At 47.0% G+C, this 26,906-nt stretch overlaps 1 protein-coding gene across 3 annotated transcripts in view; it reads left to right on the top strand.

Annotated features, from left to right (window-relative positions):
- WDR70 (WD repeat domain 70) overlaps positions 1–18,957 on the top strand; it is a 215,453-nt gene extending 196,496 nt beyond the window's left edge. For all 3 annotated transcript variants that reach the window (XM_066602410.1, XM_066602409.1, XM_066602411.1), the window contains exons 17-18: positions 12,221–12,383; positions 18,563–18,957. In XM_066602410.1, coding sequence (XP_066458507.1) covers positions 12,221–12,383; positions 18,563–18,650 — 251 coding nt within the window. In that variant the 3' untranslated portion in view covers positions 18,651–18,957. The remainder of the gene's footprint in view (positions 1–12,220; positions 12,384–18,562) is intronic.
- The last annotated feature ends 7,949 nt before the right edge of the window (positions 18,958–26,906 follow it).

Genomic DNA, 26,906 nt, shown 5'->3' with positions numbered 1-26,906 from the left:
TGTACAATGTATGGGTTGGCTCTCTCCCACATTTACATGGTGACACTATTTACTCTGGGGATTTGCTTACATCAATATATCTTCAGGTTTGAGTTCAGCAAAACTGCAGCAAGTGAGGAGCGTGTGCAGTAAATCACAGCCAGGCCCTGTTTTTGGTCTTCTTCTCTTCCTGCCCTTCTCCTTCTTTGCACACACTGCTTTGTTTGTTAAAGGGATATACCCATCTTATAAAGGGATGGCATATCACTGGTATATACTCTGTGTTTTGTAATGAGCCGTGCACCCCCACGCATAATTGGGAGGGGTCCTCATGGCCATTAAATGACATCACTGCAGAGTCTTATTCTCCAGTTCAGCAAGGTTCTCAGTGGTGAAACCCCCACCAAACAGCAAGTTATCCCCTATCCTATGGCGTTGCATTATACTCTATGAGCGATCAAATGATCGCAACTTCAAGTCCACCACCTTTTGGTGCAGAGTTTGACATGGATCCGCAGCATTTTTTTACCCTTTTCAGTTGAGGGGGTGAAGTCTGGTGCCGATCTGCACTAGAATATACACCAGATGGTGTAGATGTTAATGCAGATTTCTCTGCTGCGGAAATTCCACTGCAAATCTGCCACATGTGACCGCACCCTTACAGGTTAAAAAATGCAACATTCACCGGGTGCCATTTCCTGTTGTCCTATTCAAGTCAATGGGACTCAGCCTGCAGTACCAACCCAAGCCACTGCACAGTGTACAGAGCTGTCTGCTTCCTGCAGCGAAACAACTAGAGGTGGGACACCCGCTTTAAGGTTCTGGACTATAGGAGTCCGTGTACCCAATGCTATAAAGAAAGCATGCTAATGGTCCTTTTACACGGTCTGAGAATCTCAGGACTCTTGTTTGCCCTGTGAACAAGCTGGTGACATCATTACCAACTCCTTCCCGCCCGTTTAAATGGAGCGATTGTCATTCAGTTTTGTTCATTTGAGCGATTTTTTTTTTTGGTCGATAATCGTTCCGTCTAAATGCAGCATAACAGTCCTAGTTGCATCGGTCTAGCTTCGAGACCATGTATTGTACTTGCCAAGCCCAGTTGTTCGTTTTAGCAGATCTGGACCTTTAGGGGTTAAGTGTTTGTGGTCTGCATTATTTTAGGAAAGTGGGAAACTTAGCAAATAATGATAAATCGCCTTGTGCGTTCCGGCCGAGCTCTTCTGCATCACAGGCACTTTCTAATTTCGTATCCAGGTTGCTGCCTTATGTTTTACCGCAGGGAGTGTAAAGTATACTTCATTCTGAATTGTAGGTTATTACTAAATTGTGAAATATTGTGTATCTGCAGCAAACAGATGATATTCGGTGATATGCAGATTTGGGTAGAACTTTTTATTCACTGACTGGCCTCTTTATTTGAGCCCCTGGCCCTCTCATGATTGGCTCTTCCTTGACCCCGGAGAGCAGCATAAAATCATGTGACAAGTTTTCCATGGATCAGCTTCAGTGTGAATCCACATTACATGGGAAAATCCAGCGATCTGAGCAACTTGCAACGAGGTCCGGTCATCGGTGCTAGACTAGCCGGGGCCGGAATGTCACTGCCAACTGGTTTTCTCATGTAACGGTGTGAAGAGTATACAGAGAATGGTGTGATCAAGGAAAACATCCAGCGAAAGGGGATCCTGTCGATGGAAACAACTCCTCACTGAAAGGGGTCAGAGGAGGATGTCAGGAATTGTTCTGACCAACAGGTGCTGCACAGTCAGGAGCAGCCGAATACATCGCTGGTGTTTCAACTAACGTGTCCACATGCATAACTCGCTATTCCTTATCACGGATGAGATATAACAGCAGACGACCAGTTCCAGCACCATTGTGTCTAGGAGAAACAGAAAGACGAGACTCCGGGGGGCAAAAGAGCACAAAAATTGTATCACTGAGTAGCGGAAAAACATTGCCAGGTTTTCTTGGCACATACTGGCTGCTCTGATACCTGTGGATGGATGCCACAGTGAATTGCTGCAGTTCTGAATGCCAGCGGAGGTCCAATGCTCTACTAAACGGGGTCTCTAATAAAGTGGCCAATCAGAGTATATGGGTGTGTATAGGGCTGAACACAAAAACTTTTAAGCTCTCCACGCTTACATAGTCTCACCCGGGGTGAACTGCAGTCCGAGGACACACAGGGTGAATCGGGGTCCGGTACGCCAGCGGGATCCCATAAAACTTTATATTATATTATCACAGCTTTATATTATTAAACATGGAATCAAACCCCTCCAATGATATAATGCTCGTGTTGTTCAAACTAACATCTCTAGTCTTACCGTAGCAGGTGACAAAGTGGAAAGCCCATTACTCCGATAACACCTTCACTGGGGGTCTACCAATCAAACACCGTGTTTTTTTGGAGTGACTCCGGTGCCACAGACAGAATTTGCCCTAGGACCGGGGGTGTGGGGGAGTATTACCTGCCGCTCTACTTTCTTGAAGGGCCGCTCTTTGGTTTTCCAAGATGATCGCAGCGCTGCTCCCACATTGTGCATTACTAGTCAGACATCTTATGCCGCTTCCGAATTGGTCAGCGCTGCCCAGAGCAGCCTGCACTCTCTTAACCCCTTAAGCACATTGCCTATTTTGGACCTAAGCATGCAACACATTTTTGGGATTTTCATCTTCGCTTTTCAATGATCATAACTTTTTATTTTTCCGCTGGCACGGCCGTATGAGGGCTTGTTCGTTGCGTGGCCAACTGCAGTTCTTATTGGTACCATTTTGGGGGTAAATATAATGAATTGTTTAACTTTTATTAAAGGGAATCTGTCACCGTGTTTTTGCAGCCCTCGCTGATTTCACTGATCTGCCTGCTGTGTGGATCTGTGCAGTAGTTTTGGAGAAACTTGCATTTTACTAGTAGCAGCCAAACACAGAAATAGGCCTCCATATTCATGAACTGCAAAATAGGCGCACCCACACCGCCCTCCAGCCAATTTAAGAAAAATCAGAACTCTTATTTTTCTGCCTGGTTTTTGCGGGGCGAGTCATTTAATGTACTATGGTATGTAAAAAAAAACAAAAACTTTTGAAAACTTTTAAGTGGAGTGAAATGGAATAAAACTTAATTTTGTTTTTTACGGCTTACACACTGCGGCGAAAATAACACAATGACTTTATTCTAGGGGTCAGTACAATTAATACCATACAAATTTATTTAGGTTTTTTTGGGGGGGGGGGGGTGGCTGTACTACTTTCAAAAAATAAAATTGCTGTCACCATCTTCTGAACGCCATAACTTTTTTAAATCTTTCTGTTGATTAGATTGTGCGAGGGCTTGTTGTTTTGCGTGACGTCCTATGGTTTCTATCGATACCCTTTGGGAGCACATACAACTTTTTGATCACTTTTTGTTAATTTTTTATTAGACAGGGTGACCACTAGAGATGAGCGAGCGTACTCTGAAAAGCACTACTCGCTCGAGTAATTTGCTTTATCCGAGTATCGCTGTGCTCGTCCCTGAAGATTCGGGTGCCGGCACGGAGCGGGGAGCTGCAGGGGAGAGCAGGGAGGAACGGAGGTAAGATCTTTCTCTCCCTCTCTCCCGCCCGCTCTCCCCTGCTCCCCGCTGCGATTCACCTGTCAGCCGCAGCGGCACCCGGATCTTCAGGGACGAGCACAGCGATACTCGGATAAAGCAAATTACTCGAGCGAGTAGTGCTTTTCCGAGTACGCTCGCTCATCTCTAGTGACCACAAGAGCACAATTCTGATGTTTTTGTATTGGCCACTGATCGGGCATGAATATTTGTAAGAACGCTTGTTGTCCTAATCATCGCCCATGTGAACACGTCCGCTATCGGACAACAGATGAGCAAATTCTCGTTTGCCAGCTGATTGGATCTTTTATGCGGATGTAAAAATGCTCTCTTTCCGGCAGCACGTCTCACCCCCTTGTGTAAATGGGGTGTGATGCTGATGGATGTTATCAGTATAATGATCATTCGTCCACTTAATACCTCTGCCGCAAGAAAACGGTAATAAGTGCCAATTGACATGCTATTTGTGAAACGGCACTTCATAAATGGGCAGACAATACAATTGGCCTGTGTGAAAGTGCCTTTACAGCAGAGTTCTACTGCTTTTCCGTAGGCTCGCCACTCTTACGGTAGAGCATTTTATAATGGCATTGCTCTTAAAGTAGAGTTTCATAGTCTCTGTTGTTAAAGTAGAGAGTTCCCAGTGTGACTACATTTACAGTAGAGTTTCAATGGTCTTAGAGTAGAGTTGTATAGTTTCACTTTTCTTACCATAGAGCGTTTCATACTCTGAGTGCTGTTACAGTAGAGAATCTTTTCCGTGCTGATGTATAAACTGTCTTCTACACCTAGTGGTTGCCTCTTAGTTACAGTCTCACTATTATACAGGGTATATACAATACTTCATTATAAAGATCTCTGCACTGACCTGTAATATCTACACTAGAGATGAGCGAGCACGCTCGGTTAAGGCAGCTACTCAAGTGAGCGTCGCTCTTCTCGAGTGACTGCATACTGGTCCGAGCAGATTCCGGGGGCGGCGAGGGGGAGAGAGAGAGCTCTCTCACTCCCCCCCCCCCCCCCCCGCCGCCCCCCCCCCGAATCTGCTTGACCTGCTTGGACCAGTATGCAGTGACTCGAGAAGAGCGATGCTTGCTCGAGTAACTGCCTTAACTGAGCGTGCTCGCTCATCTCTAATCTACACTGTTGTACCAAGAATCAGTAATTGTCATTATCTCCATATGTTAATACCTAGTGAGGCTCGTTTGGCCCTAATGCCATTGGAAACTCTCCATGGCATACTTTCGACTAACATCTGATACACTTCAGCTTCTATTTCCCTCCATTCATCCTGCAAACGTCTGGTGAGTTCTCTAAAAGAAGGTGGATGCTGTTTATATTTCCTGACCCAACGTTCCAGTTCATCCCAGTGATGTTCAGTAGGTTCAGGTCGGGACTCTGTACAGTCAATCCAATCGTGGAACATCCATATCCTCACACCAACATAAACCAGCGTTGGATTTGTAACAAGACGCGTTGTCTTGTTAGAAGTATGGCTGACCATTCCCAGAGTATTACCACATTATTGTGTAGAATGTCAGGGTCACCTCCGTGTTCATGGTCCTTGTCACTACAACCAACGGACTGAGACCATGCCACGTAAACCATCCCCAGACCGTAACAGAACCTCCGCCATACTTAACTGTTGGATCCTCAACAGCAGATACATCCATCTGATGTGAAGATGGAGTAGCGTGATTCGTCACTTCATAAAACATTCTTCATTGCTTAATTGTCCAACACTGTCCAACACTGCTTTGTAGATGGACTGATGCATCTTCTTTCAGAGAACTTACCAGGCGTTTGCAGGATGAATGTAGGAAAATACCAGCTGAAGTGTATCAGACGTTAGTAGAAAGTATGTTTTATAGTCCCACTGCTCTTCCAGTAGAGAACTCCATAGTAGTCCCACTCTCACTGCTCTTACAGTAGAGAGTTCCAAGATCTTGCTGCTTCTACAGTAGAGAATCCCTTCTTTATGCAGGTGTCTGCAGTAACCTGTGATGTATTCGTACTTAGTTATTGGGTTGCACCTAAGCTGTCTTTATTTCCAAACAGTCACCCCAAAATCCTCCCATGCGATGACTTTTTGGTAAACTGGTGCTGAACACTGTACACAATTTTTCTATGAGTGGACTGACTAGACGTTTGCTCAGAGTTCCGGGCCCCTCATTGTCTTGCCATAGAATCTTATTTTTCCAAAACCCTTCATTTTACTAATATTTCCGATAGCATGACCCCACGACTCCTGTACGTCATGGACACGATGACCACAGCGCTCCAGTCACATCATGGTTGACCCCTCCACTGGTATGACAGAACATTGCTGTGGTCTACTACAATGCAGGACAGAAGTCCACACCCTGAAATGTCACAGTTTTCACCCATCTCAACTTTTCGACTCGGCTGGACACTATCTCAGTGATCATTCCGGCTTGTTTTTCCGATCTTCTGCACAAAACATTATTATTCACAACTTTTTATGACTTATTCAGACAGAAAATAACCGTGACCACAACTATTAACCGTGACCACAACTATTAAGTCCCTGCCGCTGTCATCAACTGGCTTTCCCTTGATAGAATTGTCTATTTTAACATAATTTTTTTGACATTTGTGGTTAGAGAAACTTGAATTATGCAATTCAGAGCCGGCAGCCACGCTCAGTGTGGGAGAAGTGCTTGCCCTACCAAAACAGATACGTAATTCTAGATCTGCTAGACGCTTTGATGCCAAGTGCCAATGTGTCATAGAGGAAGCAAGTGTTCAAAAGAATGCCGTAATAGAGATGTCTGTAATTACTGGGCTATGAATAGACGGGCTCACTGCTCGAAGTCACCGGGAAGTTGTAGAGGCCTGGAGACTCGTCTTGCTCCTCTTTGTGGCTGGAGTCCAAGGCAAAGCACATAACTTGCATAGTCCCCTCTGTACAGGTGTATCTGTGTGTGGACGAGCTTCTTCCGCAGATCTGTTCTACTAATGTGGCCTTGTTTATTAGTTTCATAGGACTTCTCCCGTGCTGCACCCATTCCATGGATATCACTGCCCTGGACCATTACACTTGCACCTTATATACCCCCTTTTAAGCTCTGCCTCAAACGCATTCCTTCAAAGAAGCGAATGTCACATAATCATAGTCCATGGTCCACATACAACCTGACCTGCTCAGGTGTCTCCACTCCACCCTTATGGGCAGAGGCCTCTCTCCTGTAGAGTGTCAGCTCTTATGGGCAGAGTCTTCTCTCCTGTAGAGAGTCAGCTCTTATGGGCAGAGTCCTCTCTCCCATAGAGTGTCAGCTCTTATGGACGAAGTCCTCTCTCCCGTAGAGTGTCCACTCTTGTGGGCAGAGTCCTCTCTCCTGTAGAGTGTCAGCTCTTATGGGCAAGGACCTCTCTCCTGTAGAGTGTCAGCTCTTATGGGCAAGGACCTCTCTCCTGTAGAGTGTCAGCTCTTATGGGCAAGGACCTCTCTCCTGTAGAGTGTCAGCTCTTGTGGGCAGAGTCCTCTCTCCTGTAGAGTGTCAGCTCTTGTGGGCAGGGTCCTCTCTCCTGTAGAGTGTCAGCTCTTGTGGGCAGGGTCCTCTCTCCTGTAGAGTGTCAGCTCTTGTGGGCAGGGTCCTCTCCCCTGTAGAGTGTCAGCTCTTATGGGCAGAGTCCTCTCCCCTGTAGAGTGTCAGCTCTTATGGGCAGAGTCCTCTCCCCTGTAGAGTGTCAGCTCTTATGGGCAGAGTCCTCTCCCCTGTAGAGTGTCAGCTCTTATGGGCAGAGTCCTCTCCCCTGTAGAGTGTCTGCTCTTATGGGCAGAGTCCTCTCCCCTGTAGAGTGTCAGCTCTTATGGGCAGAGTCCTCTCCCCTGTAGAGTGTCAGCTCTTATGGGCAGAGTCCTCTCCCCTGTAGAGAGTCAGCTCTTATGGGCAGAGTCCTCTCCCCTGTAGAGAGTCAGCTCTTATGGGCAGAGTCCTCTCCCCTGTAGAGAGTCAGCTCTTATGGGCAGAGTCCTCTCCCCTGTAGAGAGTCAGCTCTTATGGGCAGAGTCCTCTCCCCTGTAGAGAGTCAGCTCTTATGGGCAGAGTCCTCTCCCCTGTAGAGAGTCAGCTCTTATGGGCAGAGTCCTCTCCCCTGTAGAGAGTCAGCTCTTATGGGCAGAGTCCTCTCCCCTGTAGAGAGTCAGCTCTTATGGGCAGAGTCCTCTCCCCTGTAGAGAGTCAGCTCTTATGGGCAGAGTCCTCTCCCCTGTAGAGAGTCAGCTCTTATGGGCAGAGTCCTCTCCCCTGTAGAGAGTCAGCTCTTATGGGCAGAGTCCTCTCCCCTGTAGAGAGTCAGCTCTTATGGGCAGAGTCCTCTCCCCTGTAGAGAGTCAGCTCTTATGGGCAGAGTCCTCTCCCCTGTAGAGAGTCAGCTCTTATGGGCAGAGTCCTCTCCCCTGTAGAGAGTCAGCTCTTATGGGCAGAGTCCTCTCCCCTGTAGAGAGTCAGCTCTTATGGGCAGGGACCTCTCTCCTGTAGAGAGTCAGCTCTTATGGGCAGGGACCTCTCTCCTGTAGAGAGTCAGCTCTTATGGGCAGGGACCTCTCTCCTGTAGAGAGTCAGCTCTTATGGGCAGGGACCTCTCTCCTGTAGAGAGTCAGCTCTTATGGGCAGGGACCTCTCTCCTGTAGAGAGTCAGCTCTTATGGGCAGGGACCTCTCTCCTGTAGAGAGTCAGCTCTTATGGGCAGGGACCTCTCTCCTGTAGAGAGTCAGCTCTTATGGGCAGGGACCTCTCTCCTGTAGAGAGTCAGCTCTTATGGGCAGGGAACTCTCTCCTGTAGAGAGTCAGCTCTTATGGGCAGGGACCTCTCTCCTGTAGAGAGTCAGCTCTTATGGGCAGGAGCCTCTATCCTGTAGAGTGTCAGCTCTTATGGGCAGGAGCCTCTCTCCTGTAGAGTGTCAGCTCTTATGGGCAGGAGCCTCTCTCCTGTAGAGTGTCAGCTCTTATGGGCAGGGGCCTCTCTCCTGTAGAGTGTCAGCTCTTATGGGCAGGGACCTCTCTCCTGTAGTAGTAATAATAATAATAATCTTTATTTATATAGCACCAAACATATTCCGTAGCACTTACAAAAATAGGGGCATACAGAAAGACAAAAGCACAAAAAATACAAAAACCACAGTTTCATAGTAATCAGGTGATGGAAACAGTAGGAGTGAGGGTCCTGCTCCAACGAGCTTGCATGCTACAGATAATGGGGTGATACAGAAGGTAAAGGGCTGGAGAAGTGCATGGTATGGCGAGGTGGAGTGAGGGATGCTATACACACAGACACTAAGTGTGTGGTGGCTGAGTCTGTGTGACTGCAGGGGGCGGTTGATGGCGGCTAGCAGGGATTGCAGTCAGTAGGACAGGGATCATGTTATCAGGCGGAGTACCGAGGGGTTTGGTTTAGGAGATATGGTATGCCTCCCTGAAGAGGTGCTTTTTTTTTAGAGCATGTCTGAAGTTCTGCGAATCAGAGATTGTGCGGATAGTTTTGGGTAGCGCATTCCAGAGGACTGGTGCTGCTCTGGAGAAGTCTTGGAGTCGAGAATGAGAGGTTCGAATTAAAGTGGCACTCAGTCTGATTTCATTAGCAGAGCGTAGGGCCCTGGCTGGGTGGTGGATTGAGATGAGGGAGGCAGTGTAGGGTAGTGTGGTGCTATGGAGAGCTTTATGGATGAAGGTAGTGAGTTTAAATTGAATTCTGTATTTGACGGGCAGCCAGTGCAGTGACCGGCACAGGGCAGAGGCGTACGAATAGTGGCTGGACAGGAATATGAGCCTGGCTGCCGCATTCAGGATGGATTGGAGAGGGTAGAGTCTGGAGCAGGGTCAGGAGGCTGATCAGCAACGAGTTGCAATAATCGAGCCGAGAGTGGATGAGGGCAACAGTAAGCATTTTTAGCGTGTCGACGGTGAGAAAGGGCAGATTCTTGCGATGTTTTTAAGGCGCAGGTGACATGTTTGGGCCACAGATTGGATGTAGGGGGTAAAGGAGAGATCAGAGACAAAGATGACTCCAAGGCAGCGGGCATGTTGTCTAGGAGTTATGGTGGCACCACACACTGAGATGGAGATGTCAGGAGGAGGTCGGTTAGTGGAGGGTGGAAATACCAATAAGTCAGTTTGAGAGGTTTAGTTTTAGGTAGAGAGAGGACATAGTGTTAGAGACAGTAGACAGACAGTCGGTGGTGTTTTGGAGGAAATGTGCAGAGATGTCACAGGTAGAGGTGTATAGCTGGGTGTCGTCAGCATAGAGGTGGTATTGGAGGCCAAAACTCCTGATGGCTTTTCCAATAGGGGCTGTGTAGATAGAGAAAAGGAGGGGGCCGAGGACCGAGCGCTCGGGGACCCCAACAACAAAATGGAAAAGGGGGGGAGGTAGAGCCAGCAAAGGAGACACTGAATGATTGGTCAGATAGGAGGAGAACTAGGCGAGAGCAGTGTCCTTCAGTCCAATGGAGCAAAGCATGTTGAGGAGGAGTTTGTGGTCAAGAATGTCAAATGCTGCGGAGAGATCGAGGAGGATCAGTAGAGAGTAGTCACCCCTCAATTTGGCTGTCAGGAGGTCGTTTGCCACCTTTGTAAGAGCGGTTTCTGTTAAATGTTGGGGGCAGAAGCCAGACTGTAGGGGGTCGAGAAGAGAGTTCTCTGATAGATGGCTTATAAAGGGGAGGTTGGAGATGGGTCGGTAGTTGGCAGCAACAGTCGAGTTCAGAGTCGATTTCTTTAGCAGTGGGGATATGATGGCATGTTTGAAAGGGGAAGGGAAAATGCCAGAGGTCAGAGAGAGATTGAAAATAGTGGTGAGATGGAAGATAACCACCAGGGAGAGGGACCGGAGGAGGCGTAAGGGGAAAGGGTCGCTAGGACAGGTGGTGGGGCGAGCAGAGGAAAGCAATCTGGAGACTTCTTCTCAGAGCAGGGGCTGTTACTGACAAGACTAGGGTCTGGGCTAGTCCGAGATAGGAAAAAATTATTTCCTGCCGGATGTCGTCGATTTTTCTTTTCGAAGTAAGCAGCCAGCTCTTTGGCACTGAGATCCGTCACTGGGGGCTGCGGCTATGGCTGAGAAGGGAGTGTAAGGTATCAAAGAGTCGTTTAGGGTTGTGGGATAGTGAGGAGACAAGAGAGGTGAAGTAGACTTGTTTGGCATGGTGGAGGGCGAGGTTTGAGGTTCTGAGCATGAATTTGTAATTGAGAAAGTCCACGAACATTTGCAACTTTCTCCACAGCCGTTCGGCACATCTAGAGAACCACCAGATGAAACGTGTTTGAGGCGTGAGTGTCCGCTCTTAAGAGCAGGGACCTCACTCCCGTATAGTATCAGCTCTTAAGAGCAGGGCCCTCTCTCCTATGTAGTGTCAACTCTTAAGCGCTGGGAACCTCTCTCCTGTAGAGTGTCAGCTGTTATGGGCAGGGTCTTCTCACTGCATCTGGTCAGCCATTTCCTCTGTAGCTCCCCCTGCAGGTGCAATACAGAATTGCATTTCTGCTATTGAAATTACTAACAATGAATGTAGACACGCCAGGTCCTCCATTCATTCTCAAAGAGGAAGGTCCCAAATAGCAAACCCCCTCTTTGGTGTCCATATCGGCAAATAGGACATATGGATATGTTCTCTTCATGGGACATCACCCCTTTAAATAGAGTAACACCAGCAGTTAGTAGTTAGACAAGTAATTATTAGGAAATAATAGCACCAGTGTTTATTGTAGTGCAATGCGCCACACAGCTGTGTTACCTGGTAAATCCATTATGATCCCCACACATCACACACACAACTCTACTACATGCATCCTAATTCTCACACATCACACACACAGCCCTACTACATCCATCCTGATTCCCACACATCACACACACAGCTCTATTACATGCATCCTGATTTACACACACACACAGCTGTGGTACATCCATTCTGATTTCTGGACATCACCAGCTCAGCAGACTCCTGGATACAGCCCCTGGTCATGTGATCACTGACTCCACCCACGTAGGTGATCACATGACGGTGATGTCATCACATTTCCTGGTGGCTGCTTTTGGCTTATCCAGTATACAGTACTCTCTACCACACTACAAAATAGCTTCATCCCGCGGCAGTGACGTCACCGCAGGGCCTTCAGCTTACCGGATCTCTTTTACCAAACTGCACAATGGCTCCTCCCACAGCAGTGACATCATCGCAGGTCCATCAGCCCACTGGATCTCTGTCGTGGCGGTAGGTCGGTGTCTTCTATCAGGACTACTGAGTTGTGTCTGAGATAATATTGGCTTAGTTGTTTTCTCATTTTGTTTTTTGTTTTTTTTTTGTCCCCCTTCCAAAAGACCTAACTTTGTTGTTCTTCTGTCGGTCAGGCTCTGTGTTTTATATATGTTGTAGGACCTGTGATGATGTCACCAGCGATGAAGCGATGATGTCACCAGGGGCAGAGCATGAGAAGCACCCACACATAAACATACATACTCACGGTCAAGTGGTCGTTAGTAGTTTGATAATGAGCTACTTGGACATTGTGATATAATTCTCTGTTCATCACCGTTTTTGGGTTAATCTGATGTCTCTGTTGACCTAATGTCTCTGTTTCCTTCTGCATTCACTAATGAGTCCATGCTGTGATGTTGCAGGTCGTGGTGGGCGTGTTGGCACCCATGGGGGTACCTTGTCTTCTTTCATCGTGAAAAACATTGCCCTGGATAAGACTGATGATAGTAATCCCCGGGAAGCTATTCTTCGTCATGCAAAGGATGCAGCAGACAACCCGTACTGGGTGGCACCAGCATATTCCACGTGAGTGTTTGTCTACATTTCTATACTATTGGGGCATTTATCACAATACTGGCATTTAAAAAAATGGAAATTTTGACACAAGCCTTGCTTTTTAAAAAACAGACACTCTTTGAAAAATGTCTTCAACAGTGTAGACACTGAGCTACTGTTGGTGATCGTGCACACACTCGTGGCATCATTAGTCATTAGGAGGTATCCCAGGATTTTTTAACTGATGACCTATGCCCTGGGTAACCCATCAGTAGTTGATGAAAAGAGGTCTGTCAGTCAGGACCCCTATCCATCAGCTGATCGTCTGGGACAGAACATGACATCCTGACCATGGTCCTGAGCAGGAAGTGTAGGAGCAGCGTGATGCTCCCATTGATTTCAATGGGAGCGAAGCTAGCACTCCGACTTCCTTCTCTGACCACTGGTGACGACGTCCAGCTTGCTGCACTGGAGAACGGGTCGGACAACCAGCTGATGGACGGGGGGGTCAAAAGCTGTGGACCCCTGTCCATCAACTACTGATGACCTATCCTATCCCCGCGCTCTGTTCCAACCACCTGTCAGAGAGAGCACAGCGCTGTTTGCGTAGTGTGCATTGAAGTAAATGGAAGCTACAGAAATAGTGTAGCGCAGCAGGCAACGCTGTTTCCGTGCCTCAGAGGTTCCAGAAAAGTGTTGCGCTGTGCTACACTGTTTCCTTTGCTCCTATTCACTTTAGCAAGAGCTACGGAAATCTGCGTCGTTCTTTGCATGGGCTCGGTGGCAGCGGTTTCCCATCTCAACTATGAAAAGCCGAGATGGGAATTCCCTTTTAACTGTTTAGATGCCGCTGCCATCTAAGCAGCCACCTGGCGGGGAGAGAGCCCCTTCAGCGCCCCATTGCACCATGATTGCAGGATCCCTTTGGGTTCACATGGCAGCCTGGAGCCCAGGGAAGGCACCTAGGGCTGCCATGTATTGCAGTCTATTAAGTTCTGTCTTAGAATATGGTGACGGAAGCAATTTTTTAATACTACAATAAACTGAATAAATTTGGTATCGCCACATTGTACTAACACACCACAGGCAGAGCTTAAAAGACTGCCATTCAAAATACAATATACCGCAATATTGAAGTATTGCAGTATATTGTAGAAACAATCAAAATATTGCAAGTTCAAGTCTCATATGGGGACTGAAAAACACAGTAAAAGTAAGGCCCGATGTCCACCCGCGCAGAAGATCTGCAGTTCAAGACACCCATTTAGTGTTGACAGAAAAATTTTAAAAAAAGTCTTCGCTCCTGAAAAGTGGAAATGAAAAAACAAAAAGGAGAATTTCTGGACATTAGGACCCTCTTTAATGGCCTCCTCCAATGTTTTCTCTACCGGTGTGGCACATTTTCCTGGCATTTTTGCCTTATAGTTCAGTATAAGCTGTTCTAGACCTGGGACTATATTTTGGATTTGGTAAATAGGGCTCCCAGTCCCAGTGGCGATGGCTGAATGAGTGTGACTATAGTGGTATAGAGTTTTGTTGGCACTGCTGGCCTTCAGCATTACCATTACAAAAGGACAAGGTTCGGAGATGTGGTCGCCGCCGCGGTCATAGTGCTGCCTTGTGGCTGCTGGTCATCAGGCTTTACAGACCAATGTAGTCGTACCTCTCTGGACGGCACGCCTGGTTAGATACTATACGCCAGACCCTACCCATGTCTAGTGCATTCACACTCGATTTGTGGGGACAAATATGCCAAATGTTCTACAATAGAATAATGTAAAGTTCCATGTAAAAAGAAATTGCCAGTTATGTTGCTCAATTCGAAGCCCATCTTTTCCGCTCTTTGCAGCCCAGCAAGGGTTAACCTGGCCGTTCATGTAGAATTGATGGGCAATTATTGAGCCGCATTTAGCGTGTCTGACAATAGCTGTCAAGTTCACATGCTTCCAGCTATTGTTCAGCCGGTCTGACAAGCGCGCACATGAATATATGTATCCCCTCCCGTGTAAGCTAATAGCGGCCATCGCCTCCATCCTGTCCACTTCCAGGTCGGCTCCCCCTTGCCCCCCGGCTACTGCTCTTTATAAGAGCCTGTAATGCAATCAGCCCACGTGTGGCATGGCGGCCCTCCCGGGATCACTGTCTCATCAATCTTTCATGTCCCTAACATTGCAGGTGTCATGGATGTAACGTGATAGGTGGAGGATGCAGTCGCTACCAAATTACCTTTGTGTCCTTGCTTCTGGGAAGGAGGGGGCCTGAGTGTAGTGTGAGAGGTGGGACCAAGGAGATTACCCAGCGGTATATGTGTGTGTATATGTGCAAGATGGTATCGTTGCAGTGGTATACCGCGTCTGTATGGTAGGTGGCAGTGGTATACCGCGTCTGTATGGTAGGTGGCAGTGGTATACCGTGTCTGTATAGTAGGTGGCAGTGGTATACCGTGTCTGTATAGTATGTGGCAGTGGTATACCGTGTCTGTATAGCAGGTGGCAGTGGTATACCGTGTCTGTATAGTAGGTGGCAGTGGTATACCGTGTCTGTATAGTAGGTGGTAGTGGTATACCGTGTCTGTATAGTAGGTGACAGTGGTATACCGTGTCTGTATAGTAGGTGGCAGTGGTGTACCGTGTCTGTATAGCAGGTGGCAGTGGTATACCGTGTCTGTATAGCAGGTGGCAGTGGTATACCGTGTCTGTATAGCAGGTGGCAGTGGTATACCGTGTCTGCATAACAGGTGGCAGTGGTATACCATGTCTGTATAGTAGGTGGCAGTGGTATACCGTGTCTGTATAGTAGGTGGCAGTGGTATACCGTGTCTGTATAGTAGGTGGCAGTGGTATACCGTGTCTGTATAGTAGGTGGCAGTGGTATTCTAAGTCTGTTTAGTAGGTGGCAGTGGTATACCGTGTCTGTATGGTAGGTGGCAGTGGTATACCGCGTCTGTATGGTAGGTGGCAGTGGTATACCGTGTCTGTATGGTAGGTGGCAGTGGTATACCGTGTCTGTATGGTAGGTGGCAGTGGTATACCGTGTCTGTATAGTAGGTGGCAGTGGTATACCGTGTCTGTATAGTAGGTGGCAGTGGTATACCGCGTCTGTATAGTAGGTGGCAGTGGTATACCGTGTCTGTATAGCAGGTGGCAGTGGTATACCGTGTCTGTATGGTAGGTGGCAGTGGTATACCGTGTCTGTATAGTATGTGGCAGTGGTATACCGTGTCTGTATAGCAGGTGGCAGTGGTATACCGTGTCTGTATAGCAGGTGGCAGTGGTATACCGTGTCTATATAGTAGGTGGCTGTGGTATTCTAAGTCTGTTTAGTGGGTGGCTGTGGTATACTCGGCCCATATGGTAAGTGACAGTGGCATAATGTACCCGTATCGTAGGTGGTTATGATATACCATGCTCGTATAGTTGGTAGCAGTGGTATATTATGGCTGTATAGTATGTAGCAGTGGTATATCATGCCCATATCGTAGGTGGTTATGGTATATTGTAACTGTATAGTAGGTAGCAGTGGTATACTGTGCCAGCAGCCAACTACTTATGCCTCCTCCTCTGGAGTCCCAGCCCCAGTCCCCCTACCCCTATTGCCCCCACAAACATTTCTTTCCCCCTTGGCCCTATATCCTGCCACATATTTGTGTCCGCCCCCCATCCAGAGAGGTGTCCTCCCCAGAGTGCTCTCCGCAGATGTCTCTTTCCACTAGACTGCCTGCCAGAAATGCCCCCCCCCCCCCCTAACCCCAATACCCAGCCAGCACTTACCTCCTGTGATGCTGGGAGTGTTTCTGAGGCTGACCTGCCTTGTATATTCACCCCCTCCTATGGATAAAGCATCCCTGCGTATATTGTATACTAGGTGGTGGTATACGCTGCCTGTGTAATATGAATACCCCGAGACTTTAGTGGGTATTCTTCATTGACATCTATGTGCCACGGATGACTTTGTGTTGTTGCGTTGACCCCGGGTTATAGAGAATCCTTCTATATGGGCCCCTTCCCATGAAATGCATCAGTTATCCCGCGAGGACGGAGGGTTTCTGATGAGCCACATTCCTGATGTCTATCTTGTTCTGGACTCTGTATCTCCAGCGAGGGCTCAGATGTCACCGCTCTCATGGATTTTCTGCTTTTTTCCATGTTAAATCCTTGGCTCCGTGACTCAGGAACTGCAGTTTATCCTCTTGTAATTGATCCGTGACTTTTATGTGATTTCTAATCGTATTCGCAGCAGTGTCTGCTCTGATTCATTGGCGATGCATCAAGCTGGAGGAGTCGACAAGTATTGTACGACGACTTAAGGTGCCCATACTCCTTAGAAGACAGTCAGCCCAAACCAGCCTATATCTGCAGGACCAGTTAGCCATCTAATGTGTAAAGGGTGAGGATGAGCGAGTATACTCGCTAAGGCACTACTCGTCCGAGTAATGTGCCTTAGACGAGTATCTCCCTGCTCGTCCATAAAGATTCGGGGGCCGCCGCAGCTGACAGGTGACTCACGGCGGGGAGCAGGGGAGAGCGGGCGGGAGAGAGGGACAGATCCGCGGCGGCCCCTGAATCTTTAAGGACAAGCAGGGAGATACTAGTCTAAGGCACATTACTCAGACGAGTAGTGCCTTAGCGAGTATACTCGCTCATCCTTAGGAAAGGGGTTTCCTGACCCAAAACATATGCATGCTTAGCCAAACCTGGGATGTATGTGTATGGAGGGCTCGGCATGAATAGTTTATGGCACTGTGATAGATTCGAGGCATCCAAGTATAGAATTTGACTGCACAACTGCAGTGGGACTTGGAATCAAAGATGCCTTTATCAATTATGGATTCCAAGTAACACATATTGCAGGGGGTCTGACCCCCCCCCCCCCCCCCCCCCCCCGATCATCCAGGGATCACAAGAATGATGCAGCCAAGTTTCCAGGGTGGATAGAGCGATGGTGTGCATACGTAACCACTGGTTTCATTCACTCCTATGGGAGTTAGATAATCTAGTGATCCACTTGGCTATAGCCATAGGCAGTGAATAGAGCGATGCTCACATATGTGCATTACTGTTCCATTCATCTTAGGGGCTCGGGGTATGCACTACTCGTGACCTCAGAGTTTCCCAGTGGCCGGACTGCAGGGATCCAGTATATCACTGCAACCTACTATGCAGACATGGTATACCACTGCCACTCACTATACAGACACGGTATACCACTGCCACCTACTATACAGACACGGTATACCACTGCCACCTACTATACAGACACGGTATACCACTGCCACCTACTATACAGACACGGTATACCACTGCCACCTACTATACAGACACGGTATACCACTGCCACCTACTATACAGACACGGTATACCACTGCCACCTACTATACAGACACGGTATACCACTGCCACTCACTATACAGACACGGTATACCACTGGCACCTACTATACAGACACGGTATACCACTGCCACCTACTATACAGACACGGTATACCACTGCCACTCACTATACAGACACGGTATACCACTGGCACCTACTATACAGACACGGTATACCACTGCCACCTACTATACAGACACCTACTATGTAACACTTTTTGGCAAAATCAGTGGGGAAAGTTTACTACTTCGTGGGCATACTTCTGATTTGAAACTTTGCAGCATAGCGGTCATGATTCTTTGCAACGTAGAAGACGTGCTTCTGATTTGAAACTCTGCAACTTTATGGGCATAGAGGGCATGCTTCTGATTTGAAACTTTGCAACATAGAGGGCACACTTCTGATTTGAAACTTTGCAGCATAGAGGGCACACTTCTGATTTGAAACTTTGCAACATAGAGGGCACGCTTCTGATGTGAAACTTTGCAGCATGATGGGCATATGCTTCTGATTTGAAAATCCGCTGCATGCCCTGAAATATGCCACCTATAAGCATTGCAAATTGTTGTGATTTTTCAGTGCCAGATCTGCACAGAGAATCCCCGACAATGTTTGACTATCCCACTTCCAAATCTGCTCACACAGAGCCGCCAGAGAGGTGATATGTGTAAGAATCCATCTCCGAGTAATTTGGTGAAGTAGACGCCTTGCAGCCAACGCACTTCCAGAGCTCGGGATTCTTCCGCCTCCAGTCTTTGTTGTGTTCTTCTCCAGAAGAGATCTAAAAGTTATTTGACGTTTGTTCACTTCATTTCCCCCAATGCTTACCATATGTTGCAGGACGCAGCCCCAGGCCGTTTTTGCTGAAGTGGATTCTGAAGAAGACGAACCAGACAATGAACCAGAATGGAAAAAGCGTAAAATCTGAAAAGGCAGCACCAGAATTGTGTAACTGAACAGTAATGAGCCCTTGTGGATGCCAATATTTTATTACCAAACGTATTTTTCTATAAATAAAGTAACTGCGTTCCCCCGGAGTATGTAAGTTGTGCATTACCTCTCAGTGGACCTGGGCTTCCCTATTAAAGGGAGACTAAATCTAAAGAGAAAACCAGTTGGGATGAAGGAGATTTCTGCTGCAGCAAGCTGCTTCCCAAATGTTTTATGCAAATTAAGCTTAATGTCTGTATTTTAAAAAAAAAATGCAACTTCCTAATATACTTTGTTTCACTTTCTCTCCATTTCACTGTCTCTGTTTGTTATTGGTGGATGGAAATACTTTTAGGGGGGTTTCACGTCTGCGCTGTGGATTCTGTTTGTCTGCTTAGTTTGGGGAACAGGAAAGGGGAACTGCAGTGGTCAAAGGGTTCTGGCACTGGACAGACGCCAATGACTATAATGGTGCCCGCCCCAATTTCCGCTCAGCTGTCCGGCTTTTAGTCGGAAGAAAAAGCACTGCAAGCAGGGCTTTTTCTTCTGGTGTTTTCAGATGGATCTCCAACTGAACCTCCGGTTATTGGTTCTGATGCAGATGTGAAAGTGGCCTCATTCACACCCAGAAACTAAAAACCCCACTATACCTCTCTGTGCTAAGGTGTTTCTACATCTGAGAAAAAATGTAAATGGTTATCCCACAAAATTCACTTCTATCCATAGTAGAGAGCAGGGATGTCCAACTCATTTTCACCAAGGGACACATCATCCATATGGTTACCTTCAAAGAGATGATTGTAATTGTAAAAATGTATAGTAAGTTTACTACATAGTGGCTTCAGTAATAATATTGTCCTCCATAGTGGCTCTGGTTGTAATAGCGTCTACCCCAGTAGTAATATTGCCCCTATAGTCACCTCAGTAGTAATTGTGATTCAAGTAATAATACGAACCCCCATAATAACCTCAGTAATAATAGGGTCCCCCATAGTGGTCCATGTAGTAATAGTGACCCCTATAGTGATTTTTGTAAAATAGCCATTGCTGTTATTTCCAAACTAGGGCAGTTGCTTCTCTTGTTAAATCATTGACCCCCGCCATGAAAGTGCTATATACAGTCCCCTGATGCGCCAGCACTTAAATCAGTAGAGCAAATTGCGTTGAAATTATAAACTGGACAAACCATTTCTCTGTAGGGTGACAGTAGGGTAATAATGCAGGATCACTCTTGTCAGGGCGGTAGCTCCGTCTTTTGCTTTTAGGGCTGACTAGACTGATAGGGATCTATAAGGGTAGAATCGGTCGCTTTTTTCCTGTATACTTGTTTATACCTTTACCGTAACAACTCCTGGCGGACAGTGTGGGGAAGAGAATAAAGGTGATTTATGGAAATCTACCACACCACATCCGGAGATGGTAAGATTGTTTTGTTGTTACTTTCTCTTTTTCTATGGGTGACATCAGTTTAGTGCCTGCAGGCTAGCTTTATAATTAATGCCTTCTTACAAACAGAAGTACCAGTATTTTAATTATTATCTGATTAAAAGTTATGTTTTAATAGTTGCCATTATTCACACTTCCTGTATATCTTCCTTTCACTCCACTTAGGAATTTGTAAAAGTTTTTCTGTACATTATATGGTAATTAAATGGTACCATAAAAAAATACAACTCGTCCCGCAAAAAACAAGCCCTCAGATAGCTACGTCAATGGCAAAATAAGGGTGCATTCACTTGGGTGAGAAAATTGTGCAAGTTTTGTGCCTTGCCAGACACACAAAGCTCATCCCAAAATACAACTCGTTATTTGTATTGGGTGTATTTAGGAGAATAGAACCTGCACATGTGCGATCTCCCGCACAACACACGGACAGGGTTTCTGTGGGATGCAAGAATGTCGGCTCTCGTCCGTGTGAATGCATCCTAAGAGAGTGATGATTTTTTTGAAAGTGAGAGTGAGAAACAAAAAAAAAGCCTGTGTCCTTAAAGGGTTTAAAGATCTCTGCTTGCTGTCATTAAATAGAACCCTACAGCCTGTCTGGGACATGTGATAGACGCACAGGTACACAGCTCAAAATGGTTACAGTTACTTGCCAAACTGAGAATAAAAAGTGGGCTAAAAGTTGTATCTAACCCACAATGATATGAATAAAATCTAAGAGTCCTCCCACAAATATTGAGTCCTCACAAAGCTCCGCAGATAGAAAAATAAGTGTTATGGATCTTAAAAAAAGCTGGTCTTCTTCCCATAGTGCATCTGGTGTCATGTCCTCCCCAGGTAAATGACACAACCAGCCGTCTACATGATTCATCAACCCAGATGCCTTTTTCCATGGCTTCAGGGTCCAATTCTGATGCTGACGTGACCATTGTACACACTTCTGGTGGTGGACAGGGGTCAGCATGAGCATTCTAACTAGCCTGTAACTACACCACGTAACTACTGTGTGATCTGTCACCTTTCTATCAGATCCAACAGGAACTTTATCAGTCACTTGTCCTACATTAGCTCTTCTGTGGGATCAGAGAAGGTAGACGTTCTCCATCCCCCACACACATCAGTGAGCCTTGGGCGACCATCACCCAATCACTAGCCACTGGTTGTCCTTTCAAGGGGCACTTTTGGTAGGTACTAACTGTAAGGGATGGGGGGGACCAATCAATCACGCCTCTATCACAGATTTCTCACAGACTGACTACTCCGATTGCTTTTACCGCTATGACCGTGTCACGGCAGAGCCTCAATCGATCACTCTAGTCATTAGAATACAGGCGGATTTGTACCCAACTTTCCCAGGCCCCTGCATGCATGTAGAATGAAAGCTCAAATCACCCCCTGATCCGGTCTAATGGCTTCCGCACTCTACAATATCTACACACACTCGCTGCCACCACCAGCATGTTGTTTCCCAGGTAAACTTGAACCCGGAGTAGGAGTTATTAACACAATCTTTAGAGTTATGGTTCGTTTTAAAATGGACAAGATTTGACTAATAAATTGCAGATTATTCTAGAAAAAGACTAGCAGTGCTAAATATTTATATGTATACAGAAAAGGATGTTACAGTGGAGATAAGGTTTACACAACAGACAGTAGTTAAAATAAAATGAGGAAATACAGAAAGATACTAGTTTTGTGATGTTCAGCCCAAGGTTCTGATTTTGCTGAGTCACAGGAAGCAAACGGGAAAGTCCATATGCTGTAGCGCACCTCCAAAGGTCTGACCCCCCAGTTGTTAAGGTTTCCCCAGAGCACATCTCCCCCTGCCCCCTCTGAGGTCATTTGTGGTAGGGGGGGGGGGGTAGATGCGTACGTACCTGTGAACAAAACGTAATTCCCCATTTCGGCCATATCACCACAGGAGATACACCGATTGGGAATACATGCCTGACATATTACTGGTCATGATTTTTATCTACTCAGTGATACTAAGACTGACCCGGAAATTATAGCCGGATATGCAATTTTGGGTGTGTTCCATGGCCTGCACCACCATAAGTTTAGATGCGTTTTAATCAGCTGGCATGGACAATTCAGAAAATATAATTCATACCGGGCTAGGACCTTCACATGACCAATAATCCTTATTAAGAGATTTTCCGCTTAATCTGACTCTCGGAGCCAGGGTGTCTGTGAGAAATACCAGAGGTGTCAAACCTGGCTTGCAGGAGGGTAATTAACATCCCTATGTCACTGGCTAATGTGATTGCCATCATGATCAAGGACTTCCTGAGGCCAAATGCCTATCAGAGACCTCTCAGATGTGAGGGAGGGAGAAAAAAAAATATTGAGTCCACTCAACTTTCCCATGGTCCAGAACGATGGAAAGTGAACATGGAAATCGGGGTGATACTTTACCAATATCAATATATCACACTAACTACTATATATTGTGAACACCCCACAAGACCGACCGCTTTGGAGATGCTCCAACCAGTTGTCTACACAACACAGTTCAGCCCTTGTCACAGTCGCTCAGATCCACACACTTCTCAAATTTTCCTCCTTCCAACATTAACTTCAAGAACTGACTGGTGACTTGTTACCCGATATCCACCCTGACATGCGCCATTGTCACTAGATAATCATTTAACTTCTATATACTGGACCAGCGTTATACATATATAATCTGCAGTGTCTGTAGGAATCAGTCACATTTTTGCCTTCATTTTCTCAGCATTCTTCATGTCATTCTCAGAAATGTTCCTACTTTACACTCTTCTCTCCTGGACGGGACCTTCTGTCACCTCCTAAATGTTCTCTGTTTGTTCCATTTCTATGACTACAATACTTTGCAGCTTCCTTCAAAAAGGCAAAATGGCCACCAATCAAGATAACTGAAATATCTGAATAATAATACTTGTGCTTGGATTGCATTGCATCTTATTTTAAAATATCTTGTAATAATAGATGTAGGACATGACCAAATACAAGCAGACACTACTGTCTGGGGGCACTGAAGGCTCTGATTGCACCTTATATCGAATTATTTCGTCCTTGTTAAAAAAAACACTTTGTTAAAAAAATCTGTCCCCTAAAAGAAGTTGTCGTTTTGCTGCAGATCTCGTCTAGCAGTTCCATCTCAGGCAGATCTACAAATGATGAGAGTTGTAGTGATTAGATGAACGGTTTTGTTACGTGAGGCACTAAAAGTGGTTCCCCCCTTGGCCTATAAGAGGCTCTCGGAGGCTCCTTGTGTGTAGTGACCTCTTCTTCCGCTTGTGTAGACCTTGTTGACCACTTGACGCCTCTACGACGCAGAGAAGAGATTTCACCCCGTTACCAGAGTCTGAGAGGGGCGCATTATTGGGAAGTGAGATGCTGGATAGTCGTATCGATGACCAGACTGTTAGGAGATGTTGGGACCAGTGGATGTGTGAGGGCACACAAGGTGACCGGGCTCAGGACCCCTCACAGACCACCAGTAGAGAGGAACATCTGACCAGACGTTTAGGGAGTGTTGGGACCAGTGGATGTGTGAGGGCACACAAGGTAACGGGGTTAAGGACCCTCGACAGACCACCAGTAGAGGGGAACGTCTGACCAGACTGTTAGGAGGTATTGGGAACAGTGGATGTGTGAGGGCACACAAGGTGACCGGGCTCAGGACCCCCCACAGACCACCAGTAGAGAGGAACATCTGACCAGACGTTTAGGGAGTGTTGGGACCAGTGGATGTGTGAGGGCACACAAGGTAACGGGGTTAAGGACCCTCGACAGACCACCAGTAGAGAGGAACGTCTGACCAGACTGTTAGGAGGTATTGGGAACAGTGGATGTGTGAGGGCACACAAGGTGATCGGGCTCTGGGCCCCCCGACAGACCACCAGTAGAGAGAAACGTCTGAGCAGACTGTTATGAGGCATTGGGACCAGTGGATGTGTGAGGGCACACAAGGTGATCGGGCTCTGGGCCCCCTGACAGACCACCAGTAGAGAGGATCGTCTGATAAGCACAAGCAGTTGAAACTGTTGCGATGTCCACCCTCCCGAGACAGGTGGCTCCTTTGTTACACCCTTGTGTCTGTTCGAACCATTTCCAGGCACTTGGCTGTAGAACATTTGTCTCACGCGCCCATTATTTGTAATACTTTTATACCCATTCCTGTCACCTCCATTGGCAGTGGTGTCATGAACGACGAAACAGGATCTCTATGGAGTGGAACCAGGTTGTCTTCAGCAGCAAATCCAGGTTTAGTTTAGGTGCTGACGATGGCCATGTACATGTCTGAAGGCTTCGGGGTGAGCGCCTCAATCCTGCTTTTGCTGTTGAGCAGTACACTGCCCCCTGTTGGTGTGATGGTCTGGGGGAGGGGAGCTATTACATACGACAGTTGGTCCCCCTAGTATTGGAAAGAGGGACAATGACAGCTCAGCGATATGTTCAGGACATCCTGCAGCCACATGTGTTCCTCTCATGGCGGCTTCCAAGAGTCTTCCAGCAGGATAATGCTCGGCCGCACAAACAAGGGGGTCACAGGAATGTCCCCACAACATTGTCACACTTCTGTGGCTGACCGGTCGCCAGATTTATTGCCAATAGAACATGCATGGGACCATCTGGGACACCAACTTTCACAGCCTAGGAGTTTCTATGATCTAGCGGCTCAGTTACAGCAAATGTGGAGGAATATGTCACAGGATACCATACAGAACTTGTATGGATCCATGCCTGCCTGTATCAAGCTAGAGGCACTACAGCTTCCATGCCCACCATATCACATCTTGTATCCAAGCTAAATGTGGTACAACAGGGTACTAGAGCCTCCATGCTACCCGTATCACATCTTGTATCCAAGCTTAAGGCGGTACGACAGGGTACTAAAGCCTCCATGCCCGCCCGTATTACATCTTGTATCCAAGCTAGAGGTGGTACAACAGGGTACTAGAGCCTCCATGCCCCCCCATATCACATCTTGTATCCAAGCTAGAGGTGGTACAACAGAGTACTAGAGCCTCCATGCCCGCGCGTATACGATGTCAGGAACCGTTCTAACCAACAGGCTCTGCACAGTCAGGAGCAGCTGAATACAACGCTGGTGCTCCAACTAACATGTTGAAATGCACAACTGTTTTTTTCTTAGAACAGATGGACTTTAGCAGTAGAAGACCAGATCCCGCTGTGTCTAAGGCCTCATTACGCAGCGCATTACAGAGTCCTGTGAAATACATTTTTTGCACATATGAAAACTGCAAGCAGGGTCATATGCGCAGTGTGTGTCCGTGAAAATGCTGTGTGAAACAGATTTCTGTTGCACCGTGTTGATGGGAGGTCAGAAATTGATGCAAGCAGCATGAATCGATGACCCCTTCCTGTCAGGTTGGTGGAGGTGCAGTAATGGTGCTGGGAAGGTTTTCTTGGCACACCCTGAGTCCTTTGATACCTGTGGATGGACGCCATGATGAAGGCCAAAGGAAGTTCAATGCAGTACTAGATGGGGGTCTCTACTAAAGTGGTCGTACAGTGTGTATTTACTGGAAGAGCCCTAAGTAGGTTGGAAAGTTCACTTATAACATCATATATTTTTGTTAGCCATTAAAAGGTATCATATCTACAAGATGACTTGGTTTCTCTTGCTGGGAACAATCACATTTCACTGTCCTGTAACAAAAACAGCTCCACACTTAGGGCTGGTATAGAGGAGCGATAATATTAGTGGGGTCACTGTGGGGGTCACTATTATTGCTGGGGCTTCTGTGGGGGTCACTATTATTGCTGGGGCTGGTATAGGGGAGTGATAATACTAGTGGGGTCACTATTATTTCTGGGGCTTCTGTGGAGGTCACTATTATTGCTGGGGCTGGTATAGGGGAGTGCTAATACTACTAGGGTACTGTGGGGGTCACTATTACTGCTGGGTCTGGTATAAGGGAGCACTAATACTACTGCAGTACTTTGGGGATCACTATTATTGCTGGTGATAGTATAGGGGAGCTCTAATACTACTAGGTTCACCATGGGGGTCACTATTATTTCTGGGGCGGGTATAGAGGAGCGCTAATACTACTGGTGTCACTGTTACTGCCGGGGCTTCTGTGGGGGTCACTATTACTGCTGGGTCTGGTATAAGGGAGCACTAATACTACTGCAGTACTTTAGGGATCACTATTATTGCTGGTGATAGTATAGGGGAGCTCTAATACTACTAGGTTCACCATGGGGGTCACTATTATTTCTGGGGCGGGTATAGAGGAGCGCTAATACTACTGGTGTCACTGTTACTGCCGGGGCTTCTGTGGGGGTCACTATTACTGCTGGGTCTGGTATAAGGGAGCACTAATACTACTGCAGTACTTTGGGGGTCACTATTATTGCTGGTGATAGTATAGGGGAACACTAATACTACTAGGTTCACCATGGGGGTCACTATTATTGCTGGGGCGGGTATACAGGAGCGCTAATACTACTGGGGTCACTGTTATTGCTGGGGCTTCTGTGGGGGTCACTATTACTGTTGGGTCTGGTATGGGGGAGCACTAATACTACTGGGCTACTGTTGGGGTCCCTATTATTGCTGGGGCTGGTATAGGGGAGCACTAATACTATTGGGGTCACTGTTATTGTTGGTGTTTCTGTGGGGTGTCATTACTATTGCTGGGGCTGGTGTAAGGGACACTATTACTACTGAGGCCACTCTACATGTGGCAGCATACCTTAAAGGGGTTGTCCCGCTCCGAAACAGGTTTGTTTTTTTTTCAACCCCCCCCCCCCCGTTCGGCGCGAGACAACCCCGATGCAGGGAAGTAAAGAA

The sequence above is a fragment of the Eleutherodactylus coqui genome, chromosome 5 (genome assembly GCF_035609145.1).
Source record: "Eleutherodactylus coqui strain aEleCoq1 chromosome 5, aEleCoq1.hap1, whole genome shotgun sequence".
Taxonomy (NCBI): Eukaryota; Metazoa; Chordata; class Amphibia; order Anura; family Eleutherodactylidae; genus Eleutherodactylus; species Eleutherodactylus coqui.
This window is presented reverse-complemented; position numbering and strand designations above follow the sequence as displayed.